Below are 22750 nucleotides of genomic sequence, written 5' to 3'. Positions count from 1 at the left end.
AAGTTGCACTATAACAAAATGAAAGGTTACTTGGCTGATTTGGTTTTAACTCACCTCTCATAACATGTAGGTTAAGAGATTGAAACCCAACGAGCCCATTTATTACTTTTTAATTTTTTTTTTTATTCTTTTATTCTTTCTTATTCTTTGTCATAAAAATCATATGTTAAAATGTTAAAGTATTATCACTTTGGTGGGTTTAGATGCTTCTTAATAAAATTGCTATATCGATTTCTTTCAAAAAAAAAAAAAAAAAATACATAAGCTTTAGAAATTTAGCCCGGTCTACATAAAATTCCTAGATCCGTCCTTGATTAAGTGTAATTCGACTTTTTAGTATATGGTATTGGGCTATTGGCCAAGGATGAAGTGAATTTTCATGTTCTGTTATATTGTTATATTGTTTCTAAGGATGAAGTGTACCCAACGAGCCAGATGTTAATGATCATAAATCTGTTTGATAAAATAACTTAATAAAATCTGTTTAATTAAATAACTTAATAACTTACTTTATAATCATTGGAAAAAAAATTATCCCATATACTCCCCATATCCGGTGATTTGATTATATGGCTCAAGCTCACACCATATCTTATCAGACCGTCTAACAAGAGACCAATTGGACGACTCGCTAACAACCAAAAGTAATGAAGGACCCATCGACCGTCGTATGAATTATGGTCATTAACTTGTTGTAGTCATGTACCCCACTCCTTGAGTGTGCCAATGCCCCATTTTTCTCAATTTCTTCTTCTGTAAAGACATCCCACCTGTCTTTCTCTCTAGAACTACGGCAAAGCATTTGGCTACTACTATCAAGCTACCTTCCCTTCTCAGGCAAGTCTCACTTATTTTCTTGGCTGAATCCAACTATTTCATTGCCTTTTTGTTCCTTTATAATTTAGGGATTTAATCTTGTGTGATTTATTGATGATATTGTCTTGTTTGTTTTCCCAAAATTTGATTGAATTCAGCCTTGTTGTAGCTGTCTTTTATAAATTTGTTTGGTGGGTATTTGAAATTTTAAGCTGCTCTGCTAATTTTGTGTGTTTAGATTATCAATTGATTCTTGTATCTTCTAATTATAGAGAAGGTGATTTATGTTGCTGATGAATTTTTGTGGTTTGAATGTTGCAGATTATAGAAAGAGAGAGTTGGGCAGCTGCTGCTACAATTTCATATTTTCATGTCAATTTGGTGATTTTTGTATAGCCAAGCATGGAACAAAGTATGATTATTTTTCTCATTTTGATTTTGCAATTTTTGTGCTGCTTATTATCCGAATTTGGTACTATAATGGAAGTATGGAATGATTGCTAGTTTAAGAAAGGACATTGTATGATTTGGCTAGATTTTGGTAACAATGGGTTAGATGTTACGGGTGAAAGCTCGAATCAAGGTTTTCGGGTTCTTAAATTTATGTTTTTTTATGATGTTATTATCATGTCAAAGATTACTAGATAATGGTGACATTCCAAATTTACATTTGGAAACCAAAGTTTTGATAAGAATGGTAACTGTCCATTTATTCGATTGCCAATAGAGTGTTGGTGGATTAATCCTACCATGATTTTCTTTACTGCTTAAACAAGCTAGAATATAATGAAGTAAATGTGTGCCAATTATCCCTATAGCCTGACCTAACTTGAACAAGGTAACACTGGGGAGTATTTTTGGGATAAAAAAGATTGGACTGAGCACATTAGGAGATAAAAATCATTAGGTGGTTGAAGCAAAATGTTCTGATATGTTCTGATTCATGAATATTAGGTCTTCCCTATTTGAGCAAGGTTTGAAAGGCTAAATGGGAGTTGTCTGAGGGAAGGCAGCATACTATAAGGTTCGGGAAGTAGTCATTCTTAAACATAAAGATGAGGCCCATGAGAATGTGCATGCTTTTGCAGCACCCAGAAATACAACGTATATTGATCTTTTTTCCTCCGCTTAAATGTTCTTTCCATAGTTATCTCAATCATTCAAATGTATTTATCCACCACAGGCTGCCCAACAGACCCTGAAAAAAAGGGGGATTATACACTTATTGAGGATGGAGAGGACCAATTGTTGGGGATGTATGATAAACCACTCCCATGCTTCGGCTGTGGTATTGGTTGGTTTTCGTAAGTGTCCCAACTTTTTCTTTTTGCTTGTCCTACCCACTTTTCTGCCTTCTCTCTTAATGAAAACATGTGTCTTTCTGGCAGGTTTTTGCTTGGTTTCGTATTCCCGTTGATGTGGTACTATGCTACAATCCTTTACTTCAGAAATTACTACCTTAAAGATCCTAGGGAAAGGATTGGACTGGCCACTTGCGCAATAGCTGTAAGTATCTTGTCTATGACATGGCATTGCTTGTCTTGGCTTATGCCGACACCATTATTTTTCTTGAATTTTGCAGACATCACTGCTATTGTTTGCCTAATTGGCCTTTACTGATATCAATGGAGTTAAAAGTTCACAGCGCAGTAATAAAAAATACTCTAGATTTGAAATTAGATTGTGTTTAGCCTCTAATACCATGTGATGTACGCTAGTAAGACTGTAAAAGTGCATGAGGATAATTATGCATTTTTTATGCACACTATCTGCTTATCCTTCCTTCCCACTTCTCCTGACTCCTCATGTTACTCCTGCCTACCAATGTTTAACTGGCTACATTTATCGTGATTAGATAATCATTTCTATAATTGTGTGTCATGGCTTGCCTATCTCTTCAAGTTGCTTGTTCATTTGAATCTAAATTGAGAAAATGTTGGATATTGCCATTCTCTCATGTATTAGTAATTAACATTATATCTCTATGATTGCAGGCTCTGGTATTTACAGTACTGGCTCTGATTATCGTGGCGGTGATTTTTCTCTAGTGCTTCTTGAAACCCTTAAAGCTCTATAATATTAGCTCCTTGTATATATTTCTTTGTCCAATTTAACACACAAGCGAAGTAGAACAAGGGATCAATCTCTGGGGAAAGAGCTTGGCAAAGTATTTTGCAGGATGACTGTAAGTTCTACTACTCGCGCAAAAAACTTGTATGTACATATAATATGACCACTGTAGTGAAGTGTATACAGTACTACCACATTATGAAGAGATATACGAAGTATGAGATATGTGTCCTTTTGAAATGCTCTACTTTTTGCCCAGATGTACTGCTGTGTCATGGTTATAGTTGCTGCATTGTGGATTTGTGGTATTGGATCAAGTAATATATTATGGTGTCATTACTGGAAGCCAGTATCATTACTTGTATGGTACATTCGCCAATCATCTTGTATATTACTGGCATGGGAAAAGAGTCATACTAGTAGATGAGCTTTTCAATGAGGTTGTGTAAACCCACAGGCCAAAACATTGACACAGTAGTCTGCACTTTGTTGATGAGTTAAAGTAAGCTACTACGACAGGTAGCACAATCTTTATGAGCAGCTTAGTTTCTATCAGTGATAGCGTATCTGCTTAACTGGTTCAAGATTGGTCTAATTTAATTGCAAGGTGCTGGTTCAGCTCAAGGCTGGGTTGTCAGCCAATATTTTGATAGTCAAGGCTAGCCTCACAAATTCACAATTGAACCACATTGTGATGCTCTTCCCCCTCCCCTTTCACCTTAATTGTTGAATATGCCAACACTGGTCCTAAAATTGAGCCAGAATGATACCAAATCTAATCAGAGTCAATGGTCATTGAGCCAAGCCAATCCTTGGTAAATCTGCTGTTTGTGAACTTGCCCGTTTCGTTGAGGAATTAATATGTGTATATACTCTTTGTTCGTAATTGCTGATTTAGCTGGTGTTTGGCAAAACTAGTTGATTGCTTGTAAACGGGTCATGATGTATAAAACAACATAATAATATGAGCAATAAGCTACTCTCGTGTGATGCTAGATTTGAATATCAAACATACCATATCTGGTTTTCTTTACCTTTCTCTTCTTGATCTTAATTTAGTCAACTTGAAAATAGCCGCTAAATCACAGGTGAGAATATCTATCCTTGATCTCAGACATTTTACAAATTTTTATGTTTATACAACATGCCCATTTTTTGAAATTGTATTTTCACAATTTTCTACTGCTACTAAATAATATCCCCATATTTAGGTACCCTTTAACCCCTTCTTTTCTCCTTGCCACCCAATTTGGGTAATTTTTTATTAAAATTTTTGCATCAACTCAGAGAAAATTACCCCTTGATTTTCATTTGGGGTCATTCTCTCTATTCCTCCACAGGTAAAAAAATTTTGCTCATTCAATTCAAAACTTGAATTTTTTTCGATTTAATATAACTCTAAAACATAATTAGTCAAGGAATTTGTAATGGCGGTAAGTACTGTTCTTCTAGGATGCCTAAACACCATAACCTTATGCATTTCATTACCAATTCTGTTGGCTGGTTATTTCGTAAAAATAACAGCCAATTCCCCTTGTGATCCCATAATGTACAAGCCTCTTCTTGCACTCGGCACTTGCTTGCTTATCATCTCCCTCATCGGACTCCTAGGCTCGTGCTGTCGAATAACCCTCTTCCTGTGGTTGTATTTGATTGCATTATTCGTCGTAATCATAGGTTTGTTAGCGTGCTTAACTGTTGGAGGCGCGGTAATTAAGGGAGGCGGAAATGGGCAGGATGTTCTAGGGGGTAATGTTAAGGAGTATGAGCTTCAAGGGTTCTCAAGTTGGCTGAAGAATAATATGGTTGGTGGAAGTCATTGGGAGGATATTAAGTCATGCATGATTCGCCATGATGCTTGTGGCAAGATTGGTGCTTTTAGGTCTATTATGGATTTTGTTACTCTCAAGCGCTCTAAACTTACATCTATTGAGGTATAATCTTTTTGCCTTTTTTTTTCAATTATTGTTTTGTTTAAAATTTGATTATTCAGAAATAATACTAAGTATTTGGGGAATATTTTTAATCAGTTTGAATAAGAGTATGCACATATGTAACAGACCTAAAAAGTGTTTGATGTTTTTTTTTTATTTATTTATTATTTTTTTTTTTTTCCTTCTGAGACAGACAGGATGTTGCAAACCACCAGCACAATGTGGATTTACATATGAAAGTGCAACAACTTGGATAGCTCCAGTAAAGGGATTGACTTCAACAGATCCAGATTGCAAAGTTTGGAACAATGCATTTAATAACTTGTGCTATAATTGTGGATCATGCAAAGCTGGTTATTTAGCTTTGTTTATGAAGGGTTGGAGAAGAATTACTATTGTCAATGTTGTACTTCTTCTTGTTTTGTTTGTTGTTTTCATCATTGCCTGTTGTGCTCTTAGAGATTAAAAATCCATTACCTTGTATACGGATACATCTAGAGTTACGTGTATATTCTCTCAAATGCATTTGTCAAAAGGGAATTATTTAGTTTAATTTTCTTTACAATTGGAGGTTAACTCTGTAATGTGTTTCCTTATGTTTTAAAAAGATAATCGATTTTTGATACAGATTTTTTTTTCCCGAACAAAAAGATTCAAATGCTAAAATGAATAGAGGGAGCCAGTGAGGGATGACTGTGCGAATTAAAATATTTGTATTACTTCTTTTTTGAATGAAGATTGAAGTTAAATTACTTTGACTACTGTATATCAAATATTGTATACTACATAAGAAATGACATAGTTAAATGAGATCTTATAACGTTTAATATGTATTTTGGAATTTTTTTTTTCTTAATAGAAAGTAGAATTTTCTATGCTTAATTAAACATATTTGGTATAGAGTAAAGATCTATATATATTGTAATTTTATATATAAAAAATATTATAATCAAGTGTTTTTTGAATGTGAAACCTAATAAATTTTGACTGTAAATCCTCACTTATATAAAAGAAAATATAGGGCAAAAGAATCTTATTAGAAGCATTTTACTTTCAAGATATATAATTTTTTATTTTTTATTTTATCAACACACAATTAAAAATTTTAAATACTCCATTATATGTATAGCATTTGATCAAATAGTACAGTCAAACTAGCATTATGGAGATACTGAAAAGTGCAATTGTCTAGGGGCTGTTTTGATGTTGAAATAGAATAGATTGATATGAAATCTCATACTACGCAGATATGAATTCTAAATCTCACACTAGTATAAAGTTGTTAGTGCAACTATCTAGGGGCCGTTATGTTGTTGAACTAGGATAATAGATTGATATGAAATCTCATACTACGAAGGTATGAATTCTAAATCTCACACTAGTCTAAAGTTGTTTTGTTTATTTTTAAGAATGATTTTCAATGAGATGGATTGTGAATTACTAAAATAAAAGGCGTAACAATACTCAATACATTTTCTCAAAAAAAAAAAAAAAAAAAACCTCAATACAAGAATATAAATCTGAAAACCAATTAAATCATAACTAAACATATATGACATGAATTCGCTTTTTAAACCCTTGATAATTGACATAATTGGAGCATTCCCATACTTCAATTCCTACGTAGTTCCTATAATACTCAATTTGATACGGTCATACACTCATACGGATGTAAAATCAGTTACAATTTACAAGCCATTACAATAAAAGAAAATGTAACTACGTTTTCGCTCAAGTCGTCACGTAATAATATATGTGATTATTATTTCCTAATGAAAGGGATACAAACATGTGTCATTTTCTCATGATGTAATTACTCACCAAAATTGCTTATGATATTATTTTATTTTTAATTTTTTTTTATCCTTCTACATTCAAATATTGGTAAAATAATTCTTTAAATTAAAATAAATAAAAATGTGAACATTATTAATTTACTAAAAACGTGACTAGTCTCTGCATCAAACCCTCTCTTGTTGTAAAATCAATTAGTTTTTTTTTTTTTTTTTTTTTTTTTTTTTTTTTTTTGAAGACTAGTTTATGCTATAATATTCTATTAGTCTTTCAAAAAAAAAAATAATTGTTTTCTTTTTATTAAAAATACTAACCCAGCAATATTAACATTAATCTATAATAAAATATTAAAATTCATTCAATGTTCATAGCAAATTTCTAGCTCTTATTATAACTAGAATAAATAATAACAATAATAATAATAACGAAGTATATACTTCGTATATTTTGTTATAAAAGTGGATAACAATAAGGTCAATAACAGGTACTATTCCACCATTTTTTGGTAACATAAGATAAAATTAGAATCCAACTTAGCACAGCTAAGAAAGTCATAAATTGTTACTTGTATATATTATCATCCATAAATGTTAATTCAAATATTTTTACTAAAATTAGTTGTGAAAAACAGAACACTCCATGCCGGATAGATAATAGATTAATAGTGGTAGACGTACGTTGTTAGTTTACTCTTATATGAATGACATATATGAAATAATTGTAAAATCTTCGCTTTTAATTAAGTTTCAATTATTTTTTTGGGAAATTCTCTCCCGAGTTTAGGGGAATTAAAGAACATTTGGTTGCTTCGCGAATCTAATTGAGAGAACGCGAAGCAACCAAGAAAGGAGAGAGAAAGAGAAGAGGATAAGGAGGTATCATATCAAATCGTATCAGATCATATGAATGGCTAAACCAGCGCAACCCATTGAATTGGGTCATAATGCTGTTGCGGTTGCCATTGATAAGGGCAAGAACAGCCAACAAGCTGTTAGATGGACTATTGATCATTTCTTGAAGGGAAAAGATTTTCAAGTTGTTCTTGTTCATGTTAAAACTCACCATTATAATAATCGTGAGTTACCTTAATTTAAGGCATTTATTATAATCTATATAAATTATTGGTAATAGTTGCATGAAATTTCATGATTTAAATTCATTTTTTGCACAAAATTTATTATTTTGCATTGGGTGTTATGGATATGTATATACAGAGCTAGAAGCTTCTACAACCGGTTTAGCCCCAACAGACTCCGATGTACAACAATTATTTCTTCCTTATCGAGGATTTTGTAGCCGAAAAGGGGTATGCAATCCTTAATTTCTATTCGTAATACTTGAAATTTTGTCGATCTAAATGTTCTTCTATTGTAGATAGACGCGATGGAGGTAGTACTTCATGACATTGATGTTCCGAGTGCACTTGTTAACTACATCGAGCACAACAACCTTGGCAATATTGTTGTTGGGGCCTCGAATCGTAACGCTATCACAAGGTTGTTCCTTATTCAAGGTTGTTTATTTGTTCTTCATGACATCATATAATAATTTAAGATCAATTTGTTGAGGCTATTTCCTTATTTTTGTTTGCAAACTTAATATTTAGAAGGAAAATAAATGTTGAATGTATCAATGGATTCCTCAAGGTTATATGTTTGTTTATATGTGATAGAGTATAAAACATATTCCTGGGCCTCAACCATCAGCTTAAGCTTTTGGTTGAGTTGGTCCTCTAACATGGTATCAAGAGCCACGTGTGAGGGGGCGTGATAGAGTATAAAACAGTAAAGCCAATAATTAATGTTATATGCATAGTCTATTTTGTTAATAGAAAATTAAGAATTTTTCGTTACTAAAGCTTCTACAATTCCAAATTTTGTATGCTCACACAGGAAAAAAATTCTAGATCCGTCACTGAAATAATTTTGCGCAATGTTGTAAGAACTATACTACACATAATGTTGCAAGACATGTGATTTTTAATATTGTTTCTCTTTGACATGTATACAGGAGATTTAAAGCAGCAGATGTTCCAACCAGCCTTGAAAAATCAGCACCAGATTTTTGTGCAGTATATGTGATATACAAAGGGAAGGTGCAATCGATGCGACCTTCTAACGTGTGTCTAATGCCTACGGCCCCTATCGCGGCCACAGGACGGTCAACATTAAGCTCCGGAGCCTCAACTTACAGGACCCCCAATTCCAAGACTAGTTTTGGCAATAGTAGTAGTGTGTCAAGTGGTACATCACGGTCGAGCACGGTGCATTCGGAGAGGAATTACTCTTCCTCTAGTAACTCTGTTACGCCTGTTGGTGGTTCTGATATATCATCCATTTACCATCGTATGACTCCTGATCCTCACTACCTTAACCCGCAAAGTATACGCAAGAGTAGCGAATCACCAAATAAGCATCGTGTGACATCTAATAGTCGTTACAATAACCCGAGAATTCGACATGAAATCGACTTCCCAAGCTACCAGCAGCAATATCCTTACTATAGTAGGAGCTCTGATAACTCGTCGAATAATTCTTCTGCTTTATATCAAATTATGGGACAACCACCTCTTCCATATAGTGGTTCAAGCACAGAAAATAACTCCAGGTAATTAAATTCACCGAAAAATTCTATAGAGTACTTAAATTTTCTTGGATAGATCAAAGCTGTAGGCCTAAAAGAAAACAATTGAGTTATGTCTGTGTTTGTGTTGATGTGCAGAAACTCAAATTCTTATTCGAGTAGCGAAACCATTAGTACACCAGATAGATACAATCAAGGACGAAATGCTTCTTATTGTGGTTCCAACCACAATAGTTTTGAGTCTGCTACGTCTGTTGAATATAGTGAGCAACAGCCTAATTCAACCACAAGTTCCCAAAACTCATGCTCGGTAAGCTATTTGTTGTCATTAGTCGCATTATAACTTATATTTTTTTTGATTATATGTACGTACCCCCTCTGTCTCTATTTGTTCTTAAGTACGAAGAACATATAGAGACAGAGGAAGTATAAGGCGCGAGCTAAGGACTATTAGATAATGTGATTAATGTCAAAGATGCAATGCTTAATAAAGATATATGGTTCATTTTCTTTCTTTGAAGGATGAGCTAGAAGCAGAGATAGCGAGACTAAAGCTTGAAATAAAGAACACAATGGACCTTTATCATTCGATTTGCGAGCAAGCAAGTGTGGCAAAGCAACAGGTAGTTTAAGCAATTGTTATACAATGCATTATTTGAGTTATATTTCAAACAATGCAAACTAAAAATCATGTTTCGATTTATAACATCGATCTTTTGTTCTTAGGCTGATTATATTCAAACCGGAGATGATGATGATATTGAGGAAATCAAGCTAGCAAGAGAGGCTGCATTGGTTGTTGCAGATCTAGAGCGACTAAAATGCCAAGCCGCGATGGATGCAGCACAACTATCAGAACGATTAGTAGATATGGAGGGTCGTAAGAGAAAATTGGCAGAGAAGAAAGCTACATTGCAGGATGAAGATGATATAAGAAGATCAGGAAACAAATCAAGCCAATTAATCAGTTATCGATTGTACTCGTTGAAAGAGATTGAAGTTGGAACTAATTACTTCTCTAGTTCGTTGAAGATTGGTGAAGGAGGGTATGGACCTGTCTACAAAGCCATACTTCAGCACACCCCTGTCGCGATCAAGGTTCTTAGGCCGAATGTATCCCAAGGACTAAAACAATTTCAACAAGAGGTAACCTAACAAATTAGTACTTATATCATGAGTTAATAGATAATTGTGTCACGTTACAAGGTGATGAAGTTGTTTTAACAATCTTAAGTCGCGAAAGTAAAATTATACTATACCTCAGGGCACCAAATTGGATAGATAGTCATGTATTTATTTGATCCATTGAAAATTTTGTTTGTATTGTTATTGTAGATTGAGGTGCTCGGGCGAATGAGACACCCTAACATGGTACTCCTCCTAGGAGCATGTCCAGAGTACGGGTGCCTAGTTTACGAGCATATGGAGAATGGAAGTCTAGAAGACAGATTGTTCCGAAAGAACAATACCCCTCCCATCCCTTGGAAGACTCGATTCAAGATTGCAGCCGAGATAGGAACATCCCTCCTCTTCCTACACGAGGCAAAGCCAGAGCCTATGGTACATAGGGACTTAAAACCGGCTAACATTCTCCTAGACTCGAACTACACAAGCAAGATAGGTGATGTAGGGTTGGCGCGATTAGTACCTCCAACAGTCGCGAATCAAATGACTCAATACCATTTGACAGCCGCGGCTGGTACATTTTGCTACATAGATCCGGAGTATCAACAAACAGGACAACTTGGTACAAAGTCCGATATCTATTCATTAGGAATAATTTTACTTCAGTTGCTCACTGCAAGGCATCCTATGGCATTGTCATACCATATGGAAGAGGCCATTGAGGCCGGTAAATTCGAGGAAATGCTCGATCCAGCCGTGTCGAATTGGCCCTTCCAAGAGGCTTTAGCAATGGCTCAATTGGCTCTCAAGTGTACCGAGCTTCGAAAGAAGGATAGACCTGATTTGGACTCCGTTGTTTTGCCGGAGTTAACCCGGCTAAGAGATTTAACTATGAGTTAATAATTATATCTCTCCTTTTTCTCTTTTCCTTTTAACATTTTTGGGAAGTGAGATCATAGAATTTATCCTTTCCTTATCTTTAATCGTATACTCCGTATAGTATATATTCTTGATCTTGTACGTACACTTATCGCTTACCTTTGTACTGACTATGTATTTGTACATGAGGGATATACATTGCTCCACTTACGGAGATTTACACAATTTAACATATATAGTCGAGAAAATACAAGTTCATCTTCATGATAAACAAAATTTGTTTATCTAATGGCATTTTCGTAAATAAATCAACAAAAAATCTCAGTCAGCATGACATTCTCGTAAATAAGTTAACATTTGTGGGATCCGCATATTAATAAAAGTTGTTAACTTATTTACAAAAATGTCATGCTGATTGGAGTGAATTGTTGATTTATTTACGAAAATGACATTAGATAAACAAATTTTGTTTATCATGAAGATGAATGGGGGTAGTCACATAGAGCCTTGGTAACTCTAACCCGACTTACATTAATCATCTCAATTCCTCTAAACTTTGCTTATTATACCACAAAAATAAAAGATTGCCTCTTTCTATAGAAATTTTTTTATATAATAAGTTGTGATCTTACATTCTTACTAGTTAATTACATACAAGATTTACGTACTTAACTAATAAATACGAAGTATATTATAGCATGAATTGATTATCCTACAAAAAAAAGTGATAAGATCGATCTTTCTTGGTAACGGATGAAGCATTCAACACACACGGTGTGTGAGAGGTATACGGACATTTCCGCCATTCACATGTTGACCTAATGTGTGTGTGCATCACATAAAATAACTAATACAAGTATAAGTATAGATGATTGAATTGAGATATTCTGTGACCCTTAATTCAAATTTTGTTGTAACATACAAGTAATTGATTCAAATTATACTAGTGTAGTAACAATTTACAAGTTCGGAGAACTTATTATCTATACACAATGGGCCAAAGGGAACAATGATATATTGATATTGATTTTCCAATCAAATGAAAACCAGAATAAGAGCATAAAAAATGAGGTATAGGGCACACAATTATATATTCACCATCATTCAATACTTTGTATAAACTTTCTCACCGCGAGAAAACATATAATCAAGTAACTTGAACTTGAGCTAGGAGTGCATATTTTATAAGGCTAAGATAGTAAGATACTTATATAGTACAAAATGAATTGTGATTTGGTATTGAGATGGTAGGAGTTTTAAAACAATGACAAAATTAGATATGGATAATTGGATATACTTTTTTTTTTTTTTTTTGACAAGAGATAATTGGATATACTTATATATTTATGACTACTCATAATTTTTTTTCATATTTTGCCAAATATAGACGTAAAATGAGATTTGTTCTCGCTTGACTCTAATAAATGATAAGTGTACAATAAATATAGATATCTTAAGTTAAAAATGGAAAACTCATTTCCCGAAATTTTTTTTCACAGATTGAGAGAGAGAAAAGAAACTAAAGAGGAAAAAAAAAGTTTGTAGATTGCAGAGAAAATAAGGACGGAGGAAAAAGGGTTGTTTGCAAAATTGAAATTTCAACTCAAATATTAATTTATTTGAGTTGAAATTTCATGCATTTTTTGGTTGAATTCTTGAATTTGCATATAAGATTGGGTAAAATATTATAGGAAGCTGAAATTATTTATTGGTTTTGAATTAATTAGATTAATGGCTATACCGGAGCCCTTAGAATTGGGGCATAATAGTGTTGCCATTGCAATTGATAAGGGGAAGAATAGTCAATCAGCTGTACAATGGACCGTCGATCATTTTTTGAAAGGATCAAAAGACTTCACTGTTGTCCTTGTTCATGTTAAAACCCACAATTACCAATCTCGTAAGTATATTATTGTGTCGTTGGTGTTTTATTACTCTCTTTGTTTCTAAATAAATTAAATCATGTTTTTCATTACACAAGTTCTAACAAATGAAATTGCCATCTAAAATTTCATTAGAATTTAAATAATGCTTTTAGTTTGTTATATATTTATATTTTTGATTTTAAAAAAAAAAAAAAAATTGAATGATCAATGTCTAACCTTAAAAAAAAACCTTACAAATACTTAGAAAGATATAGAATGAATAATATTCGAAAATAGATTTATTGACGAATTGACCTTTTGAAATCTACACACATGTTTTGTTGTCTTGAGGGAGGTTTGAAGGTGTTGAACGCAAATCTATTAATTTATTGAGGTTATTCTGTACTGCATTTATTTGATATACATATGTATTGGTTCATTAAAAATTAGTGAGATATTTTTGAAAGTTGGGTGTTTGCAGAAATGAATTACGGTCCAACTGGTTCAACCCCATCAGACTCTGAAGTGAAACAACTATTTCTTCCTTACCGTGGATATTGTGGTCGAAAAGGGGTAAATAATACGCAATTTAAATTATATGTCAAATGTTCAAATATTTGCCATTAATATTTCTGGTAAAATACTCTCTTTTCCTATTCGAAAACTTTTAGAAACCGAGAAAGTAATAACTCGATTTATTATTTTCTTTATTAGATAAGTGCATACGAGGTGGTACTCCATGATATCGATGTGGCAAGTGCACTTATTAGTTACATTGCGGAACACTCCATTGGCAATATTGTTGTTGGGGCTTCCAATCTCAATGCTTTTACAAGGTCTTCTTTGCTATCAATTTTCCCTTTATTATGTTTTATTAACTTTGCTTATGAAATTTAATAGAGTAATTATTAATTTAATATCAATAATTTAAAAAGAATGTAAATGATGAAATTGGTGCTTTTTTTTCCTTTGAGATAGGAGGTTTAGGCCGCAAGATGTACCTACAAGTTTGGAAAAATCAGCACCAGACTTTTGCACTGTGTACGTTATCTACAAAGGAAAGATACACTCAATGCGTGCTTCCAATATTTGTCAAGTACCTTCTTCTAACTCAAACGCCAAAACCACAAGGTCTAATAAGTCTGGCAGCTCCAACTCTAGTTACAGCAATGGCGTCGACAAACAATCCAACACCTCGGGCCATTCGTCTTCTAGATCACAAGGATCTTCCAGATCGAAAGGTATGGGGCAATCAAATAGTCCATACAGAAGCACTAGAAATGATAATGCCCCCAGGTAAATGATTAATGATCGAGTTTATTTAACCTCTTTCTACTGAATTTACCATATTGGTATAAAAAAAAAAAAAAAAAACATAGGCGACTGTCAACTATTGACACAACACATGCATGACCTATACATTAAGTTACCACGATTAGTCATCTAATCACCTACTCGGTCATTGTCTTCCAGAGTGCAAGGTACGGGGCGTCCAACTAGTCCATACAACAACCCTGCTAGTCCATATAACCACCCTGCTAGTCCATACAACAACCGAATAGGTAGTCCATACAACAACCGAATAGGTAGTCCATACAACAACACAAGAGAAGACAATGCCTACAGGTAATTTAAATGTTGTAGTGATTGAGTTTGTTTATATATAGTCTCTCTATTTACTATAATTAATAACATGAAATTGAGTATGAGGTCCTTTGATGATTTACATACCTTCTAGATCTCAAGGTATGGAGCAACCAACTACTCGTCCTCATAACGTCAACAACAACTTCGACAACCCCTCTAGGTAGTACGAAATTAAGTTTGTTTTGAGCTTCCCTCGTAGATTTGGTGATTATCAACATGGAGAGATTGTTATATGCATCCAGGTATACGGTACACTCAAGGATTTTTGTTTGTTCATTTGATGATAAAATGAGCAATAATCATCGAAATGAGCAAAAAATACTCTTGGGTGCACCGTGCACCTGGGTATATAAAACAATTTCTAATCAACATGACCTCAAAAAATTTAGCTATTTTGGTTGTTTATCTTTTAGATCGCCGGATAAAGGGCAACCTTCTAAACATCGACACAGCTCAAGCTTTTTAAATTCATTGCGGTAAGAATATTTGAACGATCCTTTCTATAACTTAATTATCTTCTATAACATAAAGTAGCTTTTATGAAAAAAATAACTTTGAGTAGTTTGAGCTCATTTGAACTTTCATCTTGTAGACTTCAAAACATGGGGCAACCACCTACACATCCGCACAACAATAATAGCTTCGATAATTCTCCAAGGTTTGTAATGTTTTGTTGAATTTCTTCAAAAATTTCTTTGCAATATGTTTGACAAAATTGACTTAGTCAATCGTGGAAAAAATAAAAAAAAATTCCATATTTTATCTCCATTTTATGTTTTTTTGCAACTTTGAAATATTTTATATATCACAAATGATACCCCATACTTGCAAAAAATATGAAACGACGGGAGTAGTATGAATATATAATGCCTTAAGTCACAAATTCAATGGATCCCTACGATTATGTTTGCAGGAACCATAATCGACAGGGCAGCGGCGGCAAGCCTAGTGAAAACTATGAGCCACGTCCTCGAACATTGTCAAGAAGTCAAAGCTTCACTTCGGTAAGCATTACTAACCTCGAACATGGTCACGTGTTAGGATTACATTATAATTATACACAAGCCTAGGAAAACTGTTCCATAAAGTATCAAATGACACCCTTACTAGTGAAACATACCGTAATTTTAACATCAACTCAACCAAAAACTTAAGCTCATGGTTGAGGCCTAGGAATATGTTTTATACTCTATCAATCACTAATCTTATATGATTCTTAATAACAAGCTAATTTAAGCGATCTATTTGGTTTTTTATAAAGGATGAGCTAGATGATGAAATGAGGCAATTGAAGCTCGAAATAAAGCAAACAATGGAACTGTATCATACAATATGCAAGCAATCTGCAACGGCAAAGCAACATGTATGTTCGATCATAAGAAACATTTTAAGCAAATTTCTTGTAATATTATTGTAACATATTATTACACTGTACTATAATTAAGATCTAATTTTTATGATTTTTTTTGTTGGTTTTTAAGGATGAGCTTCTTCAAAGTATAGGAAATGAAGATAGCATTGAGAATATAAAGCTAGCAAGAGAAGGCGCGATGATTGTGGCAGAATTAGAACGACAAAAGTGTCAAGCAGCATTGAACGCAGCACAGATGACAGAACGATTAATTGAAATGGAGACTCGAAAAAGGAAAATTGTGGAGGAGAGAGCCGCTAAACAAGAAGAGAATGGACATAGAGCAAGAAATGCTAGCCAAGTTAGCCATCGAGAATACACCTTTAAAGAGATTGAAGTTGCAACTAATAATTTCTCGGATACATTGAAAATCGGCGAAGGAGGGTATGGACCTGTGTATCGAGCTGTCCTTCAGCATACCCCTGTTGCAATCAAGGTTTTGAGGCCGGATGCATCACAAGGACTTAAGCAATTTCAACAGGAGGTAATCGATTTACCAAAACTATATGTAAAAACAGTATACAAAATATTTCTGAATCTCAACCATCAGCTTAAACTTTTGGATGAGTTGGTATTGGCATGACAAAAGTCACGAAGTATAAAAAATATTCATGAGCCTCAGTCATCAGCTTAAGCTTTTGGTTGAGTTAGTCCTTTGACAATATGCATGACTATTATTTGTAGACGGGGAGAACTAGATTTACTATTTTTACTCAACCTGTTGTTAGTTACTTTGCATTGTTAAATTGTTGTAACAGATTGAAGTGCTAGGACGAATTAGACATCCAAACATGGTACTTCTCCTAGGAGCCTGTGCAGAGTATGGGTGCCTCGTGTACGAGTACATGGAGAATGGGAGTTTAGAAGACAGACTGTTCTGCAGGAACAATACACCTCCCATACCTTGGAAGACTAGATTCAAGATTGCAGCAGAGATAGGAAACGCGCTTTTATTCTTGCACGAGGCCAAGCCAGAGCCAATGGTACACCGCGATCTCAAGCCAGCAAACATCCTCCTAGACGGGAACTACACAAGCAAGATCGCCGATGTAGGACTAGCAAGACTAGTCCCACCAGCAGTGGCAAACCAAATAACACAGTACCACATGACAGCTGCAGCAGGAACATTCTGTTACATAGATCCAGAGTATCAGCAAACAGGAATACTCGGGACAAAGTCCGATGTGTATTCACTAGGAATCTTGCTACTACAACTTATCACGGCAAGACCTCCTATGGCATTGTCTTACCATGTTGAAGAAGCTATAGATGAAGGGACTTTCAGCGAAATGCTCGATCCGTTAATCCCAGATTGGCCTGTTGAGGAGGCCTTGTCACTTGCTAAATTGGCTCTCAAGTGTAGTGAGATTAGGAAGAAGGATAGACCACATTTGGATTCTGTTGTATTGCCAGAATTAATTCGGTTGAGAGATTTTGCATTCAAATCATAACTTGAGGGTGGAAATTGTAACATGTTGTAGAGAAGTCTTTTGTAAATCAATAAAGATCAGAGTATAAAGTAGGGGAAAAAAAATGCATGATTGTTATACTTTTAAATGGAGATGTTCTAGTCACAAAATTGTATAGTGATTAATTTTGAAGTAATCTAGGCTTTGTTTTCTTCGACTTATATTTATCAACTCTAAATTATTTTTGATACATTAAATTTATGGTAACTAAAATTAAATTAGTTTGCTAAATATAAAAATTATGTTTTATGAACTTAAATCTTTTTGTTTACATGAGAACTTAAATAATTTTTACGAGTACTAATTAAAATTTATTTTTACCGGTTCACTATTATATTTGTTCTTGGATCTTATTGAACTTTACGGATTAAATCTAATTTTTGATGAAATTAACTTATTCTTGGTGAAATTAACTTAATTTAACTGAACTTGAATTATTTTAACTGTATATGAAATATTAATTCAAGGTGAAGATAACATGGCTACCTAATAAATAGTCTTAAATAAAATACTCCTTCACTCTTGTTTGATGTTTATCTTATTTACCCAATTTTTTTTTAAAAAAAATATAGTTTTCAATTCAATATTTTAATTTAACTATTTCAACCTCCATAAAACAAATTATTCTAATAAGCTTAATGCATACTGACAAATCAAAAGTTATGAAAAGTCTAGCGAACTCTCACATGATTATGTTTTGAATTCAAGTATTGGATACTACTATTTCCATTAGATTCTCTCAAGATTCCAACAGGCCAAATAAAAAACATAAAAGGAGTTTTTTTTTATACAAAGTATGAAATTCTCACAGAGTTTTTTAGGTAAGCAATTTTTTTTTTCAAAAAGGGCTACAACAAATCATGTCGTCACTTTTAAATGGATATAAAGAGATATGTTATTACATGACAAACATAGCCTATATGAAATAATTATTTATTTGATTCAATATGTTATGTATTTGCTAACTTCAAATATATTTTGCAAATGTCCTGTGAGATTTTTGTAATTAATTGATTTTACTTATATACTACGTATATATTTAAAAAAAAAAAAAAAAAAAAAAAAGGTAAGCAATGTTTTGATTTTTAACATGCCCGCCAAGTAGCTATTTAAAAAATAATCATGTTCTCAACTATTTAGGCAACTTTAATTTAGTAAGTATAGTTACCTAAAAAATACAAGTATAATGTTCAACCACATAGCCCATAGGCCCAAATATTAGCACACCTTGACCCATATACATAAAGCCCAAATCCAATTGTATATCTCCTTTCAACGTGAGACAAACACCTATAGACGTATAGTCCAAATAAATCACCATTGTAGAAGACTAGTTTGACGTAACAAATAATCGTACTACTCGTATATTTTTAAAGCTTGCACATAAAATACGTAGTATATGAATTACAATCTTAGTACTCCGTATGTGACAATGACAATAAAAATTTCAGAATGTCCCAAGTATTTCTTGGAAATGATTTAAGCTGCAACAATTAAATAATAGTGATAGTAAAAAAAAGAAATAAAATGTGTGGACCGTCGACCTTGTACGATGAACTTACGGCGTTGTGTCACCTGTCTTAGGATTCTTAGGCCTTTGGACAACACAAAAAGTACAGTGTGGCTTACATTAACTTGAGTACACCGGTGCAACAATTTGTGGACCGCTTCTCACTTCTTATGCAATATGCATGTACATTTCGAGGCCTTCCCATGTGCGTGCTTTTCCGGGCTTCCCCTTGAATATAGATCCAATGTTTGTAATTTATGTTGTTTTATACGAAGACTTGTGATTGTGATTCTATACAGTAATGATGTGTACGAGATTCAATTCTTTATATTGGTATATGTTTTATGTTAGTACTTCGCGTTGTGGAGATGTCATACGAATTATGAGGTCTACCAATATATAATGTATTACTTCATTTCTTGTATGTATGTATATTCCTTGGTATTAAAATTATTTCTTGATATTATATGTGGGATTGTGGGAGTGGTTTAACCCCACAAGCCCACACCACCTTGTAGCTCAAATAATTCAAATATAATCATCAATTATTGTGAATGATACAAAAACCATGCTTGAAAAAGAAAAGTGATGGAGAAAAGAAGTCCTAACTTACCTTTTACTCCTTTTTAAAGTTAAATGAAGATAAAAGACTGAAATAAAATAGACCAACAATTTCCTTACAAAAGAATTTTCTAAATAATAAAAAGTAAAAAAAAAAAATAAAAAAAAATAGAGAGCCTATTGTATCTTTCTCTTTCCCTTTGCTTAATGTGGAGCTACCACAGCAGTAATGAGCTGAGCTGTCCTTGAAAGGACAAGTTCCCTAGAATATTAATTTAGCTTCTTAAATTAAACTTTCATTTTGAAGAATTCTTAAACAAATGTTATGGTTATAATAGATAGTATAATTTTCATATACTTCGTATATAACTAGCTAGTACCAATGAAACAATATACTTCGTACTACTTAACTAATATTCAGCTCACACAATGAATTTTTTGTACCTAAATGAATAAAAAGTAGTCGTAAAAGGGAATTTGATTCAATGTCATAAATATAGTATCACGGTTTCTCCCATATTTAAATTTTACCAATCAATTGATATCTATAAAGACAATGCAAACAATTACAAAATAGATCTCTATGAATAGGAAATATGAGTAATAGCTATACCAATAGATCTGTAAAATTGAGTGCTAATTAGCATAATTACAAGTTTGCTTAAAAAATATGATTACAAATGATTTTGTAGTTCATGTCTATGGGACCATGGCTAATGATGCATGCTAAAATAATCAATAAAAGTGGTCAAATTTGACTACACAAGTGGACCATGTGGCTTCTCTTTATGATCAAATCAAATTACAACCATCAACATCTAGCGACATGCATTGAGAATATACAGGATTCTGTGGTCTTTACTAAATGTAACTATAAGTCTGTAAGTATTGAGCTCCCTTAGAGGTTATAGGGTCGAATCCTACTTTAAATCCTTTCAACTGTGAAGTCTGGGAGTGAGGGTCTTTTACCTTTTCCCTCAACTTCTTAGTGTTTACCCCGTATATACAAGATTAAAAAATTGTGAGGGTTGAAGTCTGGTCAAGGTCTACTTTACAAAAACAAAAATAGAATGTTGAGCTCCTAGGCTCATAATTAAGCTTAATTAGATACATTTAGATAGGTGATAAGAATCGATTCTAAAATCTCTTAAAATTGAAAATAAAACTCTAACCACTTGAACTATCCCTCACTCTATATACGAATACAATAGTTCTTTGACTCTATAATCTACAACTATGTATTTTTTTTTCTTTTTGTTTTTTTGTTGTTGAAGGAAGTACTCCATGTTTAAATCCAAAATAAATAAATAAATAAATAAATAAAATAAAATAAAATATCTCCATATTACATTTTTTTTTTTTGAAACAAAATCTTCAAATTACTTAGAGACGTGGAGTGGAGGGAACTCCTAAATATATTTCCCTAGTAATATTAATATTCTAATTAAATACTTTCTGAAAGGGAAAATAATATTCTTTCCCTCATTCCAAGGCTAGCCCAATTCAGGAAAAAAAAAAAAAAAAAAAAGGTCAACAAAAACAAGAAATAAATAGAAGCTAAGTGAAGCAGGTAGTACAACACCAACTATGCAAATCTGAAATTACTCCAATATATACAAATTCTAACATAATTTTTTTTTAAAAAAAAGTACTAACTCCTATAAATAAACAAATAACGCCAGCACTTGGATCAGCAAACTGTTCCCAAGAATTTATGACGATCCATAAATATAATTATCTACACATTACCCCACCTTAACCAACTATACTTAACCAAATCCACATTTCTACTACTTTTACTTCTTCATTTTTCTCCCCTTCTCATTTTTTCCCTCTAAAACTTCTTCACAAAATAAAATCCTTGATCACTCAATTAACAACTTTACCTAGACCATTTACATCCCTAGCGCGACGAGTAACGTTACTCGTCGCGTTGCATTAGCCTTTTAGTATATAGTAGTACAAGTCACAACACGAAAACAAAAAACAAAAAACAAAAAAAATGGAGAATTTTAGATCTATGTCATGTAGAGAAGGAAGAATGCAAATGGATAATTGTAACAACAACAACAATGGAGGTGGAAAATCGAGTGGACCGCCGACAAGTATGCAAGATCTAAGATCTTATAGTACTTCATATGCTTCTAATTATATGCAAGTTCATCCTCAACCTTCAAACAAAGATTCAAAAGGTAATCATAACAATAATAATAATAATAATGATCATAAGAAAAACAACAAGGGGTTTGGATCAACTTCATATTCGAATGCATCGACGAAAGGGTGGAGTTTAACTGATCCAGAACTTCAAAGGAAGAAAAGGGTTGCTAGTTATAAAGTTTATGCAGTTGAAGGTAAAATGAAAGGTTCTTTTAGGAAGAGTTTTAGATGGATTAAGCATACTTGCTCTCAAGTTGTACATGGTTGGCGCTGATTTTTATTTTATTTCAATTCCTTCTCTTTTTTATGTTTATTTTTAGTTTTATTTTGTTGTTTTTGTTTTAGTAAGTATTGTGTTAATGATGAAATTAAGTTGTGTTGTTTAATTTGTATGATGATTATTATGAAGATGGTTGAAATGTTGATGTGTTTTGTTCTTTTTTTCTTATACACAAATTATATAGTTTGATTGATTTTTTTTTTAAAAAAAGTTTGTATGAAGATATTTTGGGGATAATAATGTGTTATAAGACTATCCATTGCAAGGTATGGGACTTGAGTCCCACATCGGTCATATGGGGGATTGATGTGGGATTTATATAGGACAATGGGCTCTCCTCCCCTAGAGCTAGCTTTTGGGGTGGCTCTCCTATTGTCCTATATCATAATGCATCTTTGCTAGGTGTTTTGATTGATGAACCTCAATATATCAACGACCACTTGAATGAAGAGTGTAGCGATGGAATTAAATTATACCATCTTCCCTCATATGATGATTAGAAGAAATTCCGTGTATAAATACGAGGGATACCCAGTCAATTCCCCAGATTATCTGGGGGTATAATTGTCTTTTCAAGTAGCAGTGAAGGGGTATACCGTATATGCATCATTTTATATACTATTTGAGAGGTCACCAAACAGTAAAA

At 33.2% G+C, this 22750-nt stretch overlaps 5 protein-coding genes across 8 annotated transcripts; all 5 read left to right on the top strand.

Moving 5' to 3' along the window:
- The first annotated feature begins 722 nt into the window (after positions 1 to 722).
- LOC145617687 (large ribosomal subunit protein eL20z-like) lies at positions 723 to 3126 on the top strand. 4 transcript variants are annotated; one of them, XM_081672424.1, is made up of 6 exons: positions 723 to 837; positions 1138 to 1228; positions 1771 to 1920; positions 2000 to 2120; positions 2205 to 2322; positions 2811 to 3126. In XM_081672424.1, exons 3-6 carry the CDS (start codon positions 1872 to 1874, stop codon positions 2862 to 2864), a joined length of 342 nt encoding a protein of 113 aa, XP_081528550.1. In that variant the 5' UTR covers positions 723 to 837; positions 1138 to 1228; positions 1771 to 1871; the 3' UTR covers positions 2865 to 3126. The 4 variants fall into 4 exon arrangements, with proteins under 4 accessions (XP_081528550.1, XP_081528552.1, XP_081528551.1 ...); XM_081672425.1 differs by lacking the exon at positions 723 to 837 and adding an exon at positions 873 to 1007; XM_081672426.1 differs by lacking the exon at positions 1771 to 1920.
- A 1187-nt stretch (positions 3127 to 4313) lies between these two features.
- On the top strand, positions 4314 to 5286 carry LOC145618703 (tetraspanin-8-like). Its single transcript, XM_081673482.1, has 2 exons — positions 4314 to 4820; positions 5014 to 5286. The coding sequence occupies exons 1-2, from the start codon at positions 4314 to 4316 to the stop codon at positions 5284 to 5286; spliced, it is 780 nt and encodes a 259-aa protein (XP_081529608.1).
- Positions 5287 to 7520: 2234 nt separating this feature from the next.
- On the top strand, positions 7521 to 11222 carry LOC145616222 (U-box domain-containing protein 52-like). Its single transcript, XM_081670914.1, has 8 exons — positions 7521 to 7689; positions 7835 to 7920; positions 7989 to 8110; positions 8625 to 9221; positions 9336 to 9507; positions 9719 to 9820; positions 9924 to 10343; positions 10533 to 11222. The coding sequence occupies exons 1-8, from the start codon at positions 7521 to 7523 to the stop codon at positions 11220 to 11222; spliced, it is 2358 nt and encodes a 785-aa protein (XP_081527040.1).
- Positions 11223 to 12932: 1710 nt separating this feature from the next.
- LOC145616221 (uncharacterized) lies at positions 12933 to 14877 on the top strand. The gene is made up of 6 exons (XM_081670913.1): positions 12933 to 13101; positions 13548 to 13639; positions 13781 to 13902; positions 14045 to 14362; positions 14540 to 14692; positions 14805 to 14877. Exons 1-6 carry the CDS (start codon positions 12933 to 12935, stop codon positions 14875 to 14877), a joined length of 927 nt encoding a protein of 308 aa, XP_081527039.1.
- Positions 14878 to 15310: 433 nt separating this feature from the next.
- Positions 15311 to 17641, top strand: LOC145616407 (U-box domain-containing protein 52-like). The gene is made up of 5 exons (XM_081671118.1): positions 15311 to 15371; positions 15627 to 15717; positions 15975 to 16076; positions 16195 to 16608; positions 16883 to 17641. The coding sequence occupies exons 1-5, from the start codon at positions 15316 to 15318 to the stop codon at positions 17573 to 17575; spliced, it is 1356 nt and encodes a 451-aa protein (XP_081527244.1). The 5' UTR covers positions 15311 to 15315; the 3' UTR covers positions 17576 to 17641.
- Positions 17642 to 22750: the final 5109 nt, after the last annotated feature.

The sequence above is a fragment of the Chenopodium album genome, chromosome 26 (assembly GCF_948465745.1).
Source record: "Chenopodium album chromosome 26, dcCheAlbu1.1, whole genome shotgun sequence".
In the NCBI taxonomy this organism is placed as follows: domain Eukaryota; kingdom Viridiplantae; phylum Streptophyta; class Magnoliopsida; order Caryophyllales; family Amaranthaceae; genus Chenopodium; species Chenopodium album.
Note: the sequence above shows the minus strand (reverse complement) of the source record. Positions and strands in the feature narration are given on the sequence as shown.

What these genes read in the sequence shown, in the direction of transcription:
- LOC145618703 (XM_081673482.1), top strand. Translation starts at nt 4,314, where the DNA reads ATGGCGGTAAGTACTGTTCTTCTAGGATGCCTAAACACCATAACCTTA. An exon ending in CTAAACTTACATCTATTGAG is followed by an intron (nt 4,821 to 5,013) that starts GTATAATCTTTT and finishes CTTCTGAGACAG; the next exon opens with ACAGGATGTTGCAAACCACC.
- LOC145617687 (XM_081672424.1), top strand. Translation starts at nt 1,872, where the DNA reads ATGAGGCCCATGAGAATGTGCATGCTTTTGCAGCACCCAGAAATACAA. An exon ending in GCAGCACCCAGAAATACAAC is followed by an intron (nt 1,921 to 1,999) that starts GTATATTGATCT and finishes TATCCACCACAG; the next exon opens with GCTGCCCAACAGACCCTGAA. An exon ending in TGGCCACTTGCGCAATAGCT is followed by an intron (nt 2,323 to 2,810) that starts GTAAGTATCTTG and finishes CTATGATTGCAG; the next exon opens with GCTCTGGTATTTACAGTACT.
- LOC145616222 (XM_081670914.1), top strand. Translation starts at nt 7,521, where the DNA reads ATGGCTAAACCAGCGCAACCCATTGAATTGGGTCATAATGCTGTTGCG. An exon ending in GATTTTGTAGCCGAAAAGGG is followed by an intron (nt 7,921 to 7,988) that starts GTATGCAATCCT and finishes CTTCTATTGTAG; the next exon opens with ATAGACGCGATGGAGGTAGT. An exon ending in CAAGTGTGGCAAAGCAACAG is followed by an intron (nt 9,821 to 9,923) that starts GTAGTTTAAGCA and finishes TTTTGTTCTTAG; the next exon opens with GCTGATTATATTCAAACCGG.
- LOC145616407 (XM_081671118.1), top strand. Translation starts at nt 15,316, where the DNA reads ATGGGGCAACCACCTACACATCCGCACAACAATAATAGCTTCGATAAT. An exon ending in AGCTTCGATAATTCTCCAAG is followed by an intron (nt 15,372 to 15,626) that starts GTTTGTAATGTT and finishes TTATGTTTGCAG; the next exon opens with GAACCATAATCGACAGGGCA. An exon ending in CTGCAACGGCAAAGCAACAT is followed by an intron (nt 16,077 to 16,194) that starts GTATGTTCGATC and finishes TTGGTTTTTAAG; the next exon opens with GATGAGCTTCTTCAAAGTAT.
- LOC145616221 (XM_081670913.1), top strand. Translation starts at nt 12,933, where the DNA reads ATGGCTATACCGGAGCCCTTAGAATTGGGGCATAATAGTGTTGCCATT. An exon ending in AATCTCAATGCTTTTACAAG is followed by an intron (nt 13,903 to 14,044) that starts GTCTTCTTTGCT and finishes CCTTTGAGATAG; the next exon opens with GAGGTTTAGGCCGCAAGATG. An exon ending in AGAGAAGACAATGCCTACAG is followed by an intron (nt 14,693 to 14,804) that starts GTAATTTAAATG and finishes CATACCTTCTAG; the next exon opens with ATCTCAAGGTATGGAGCAAC.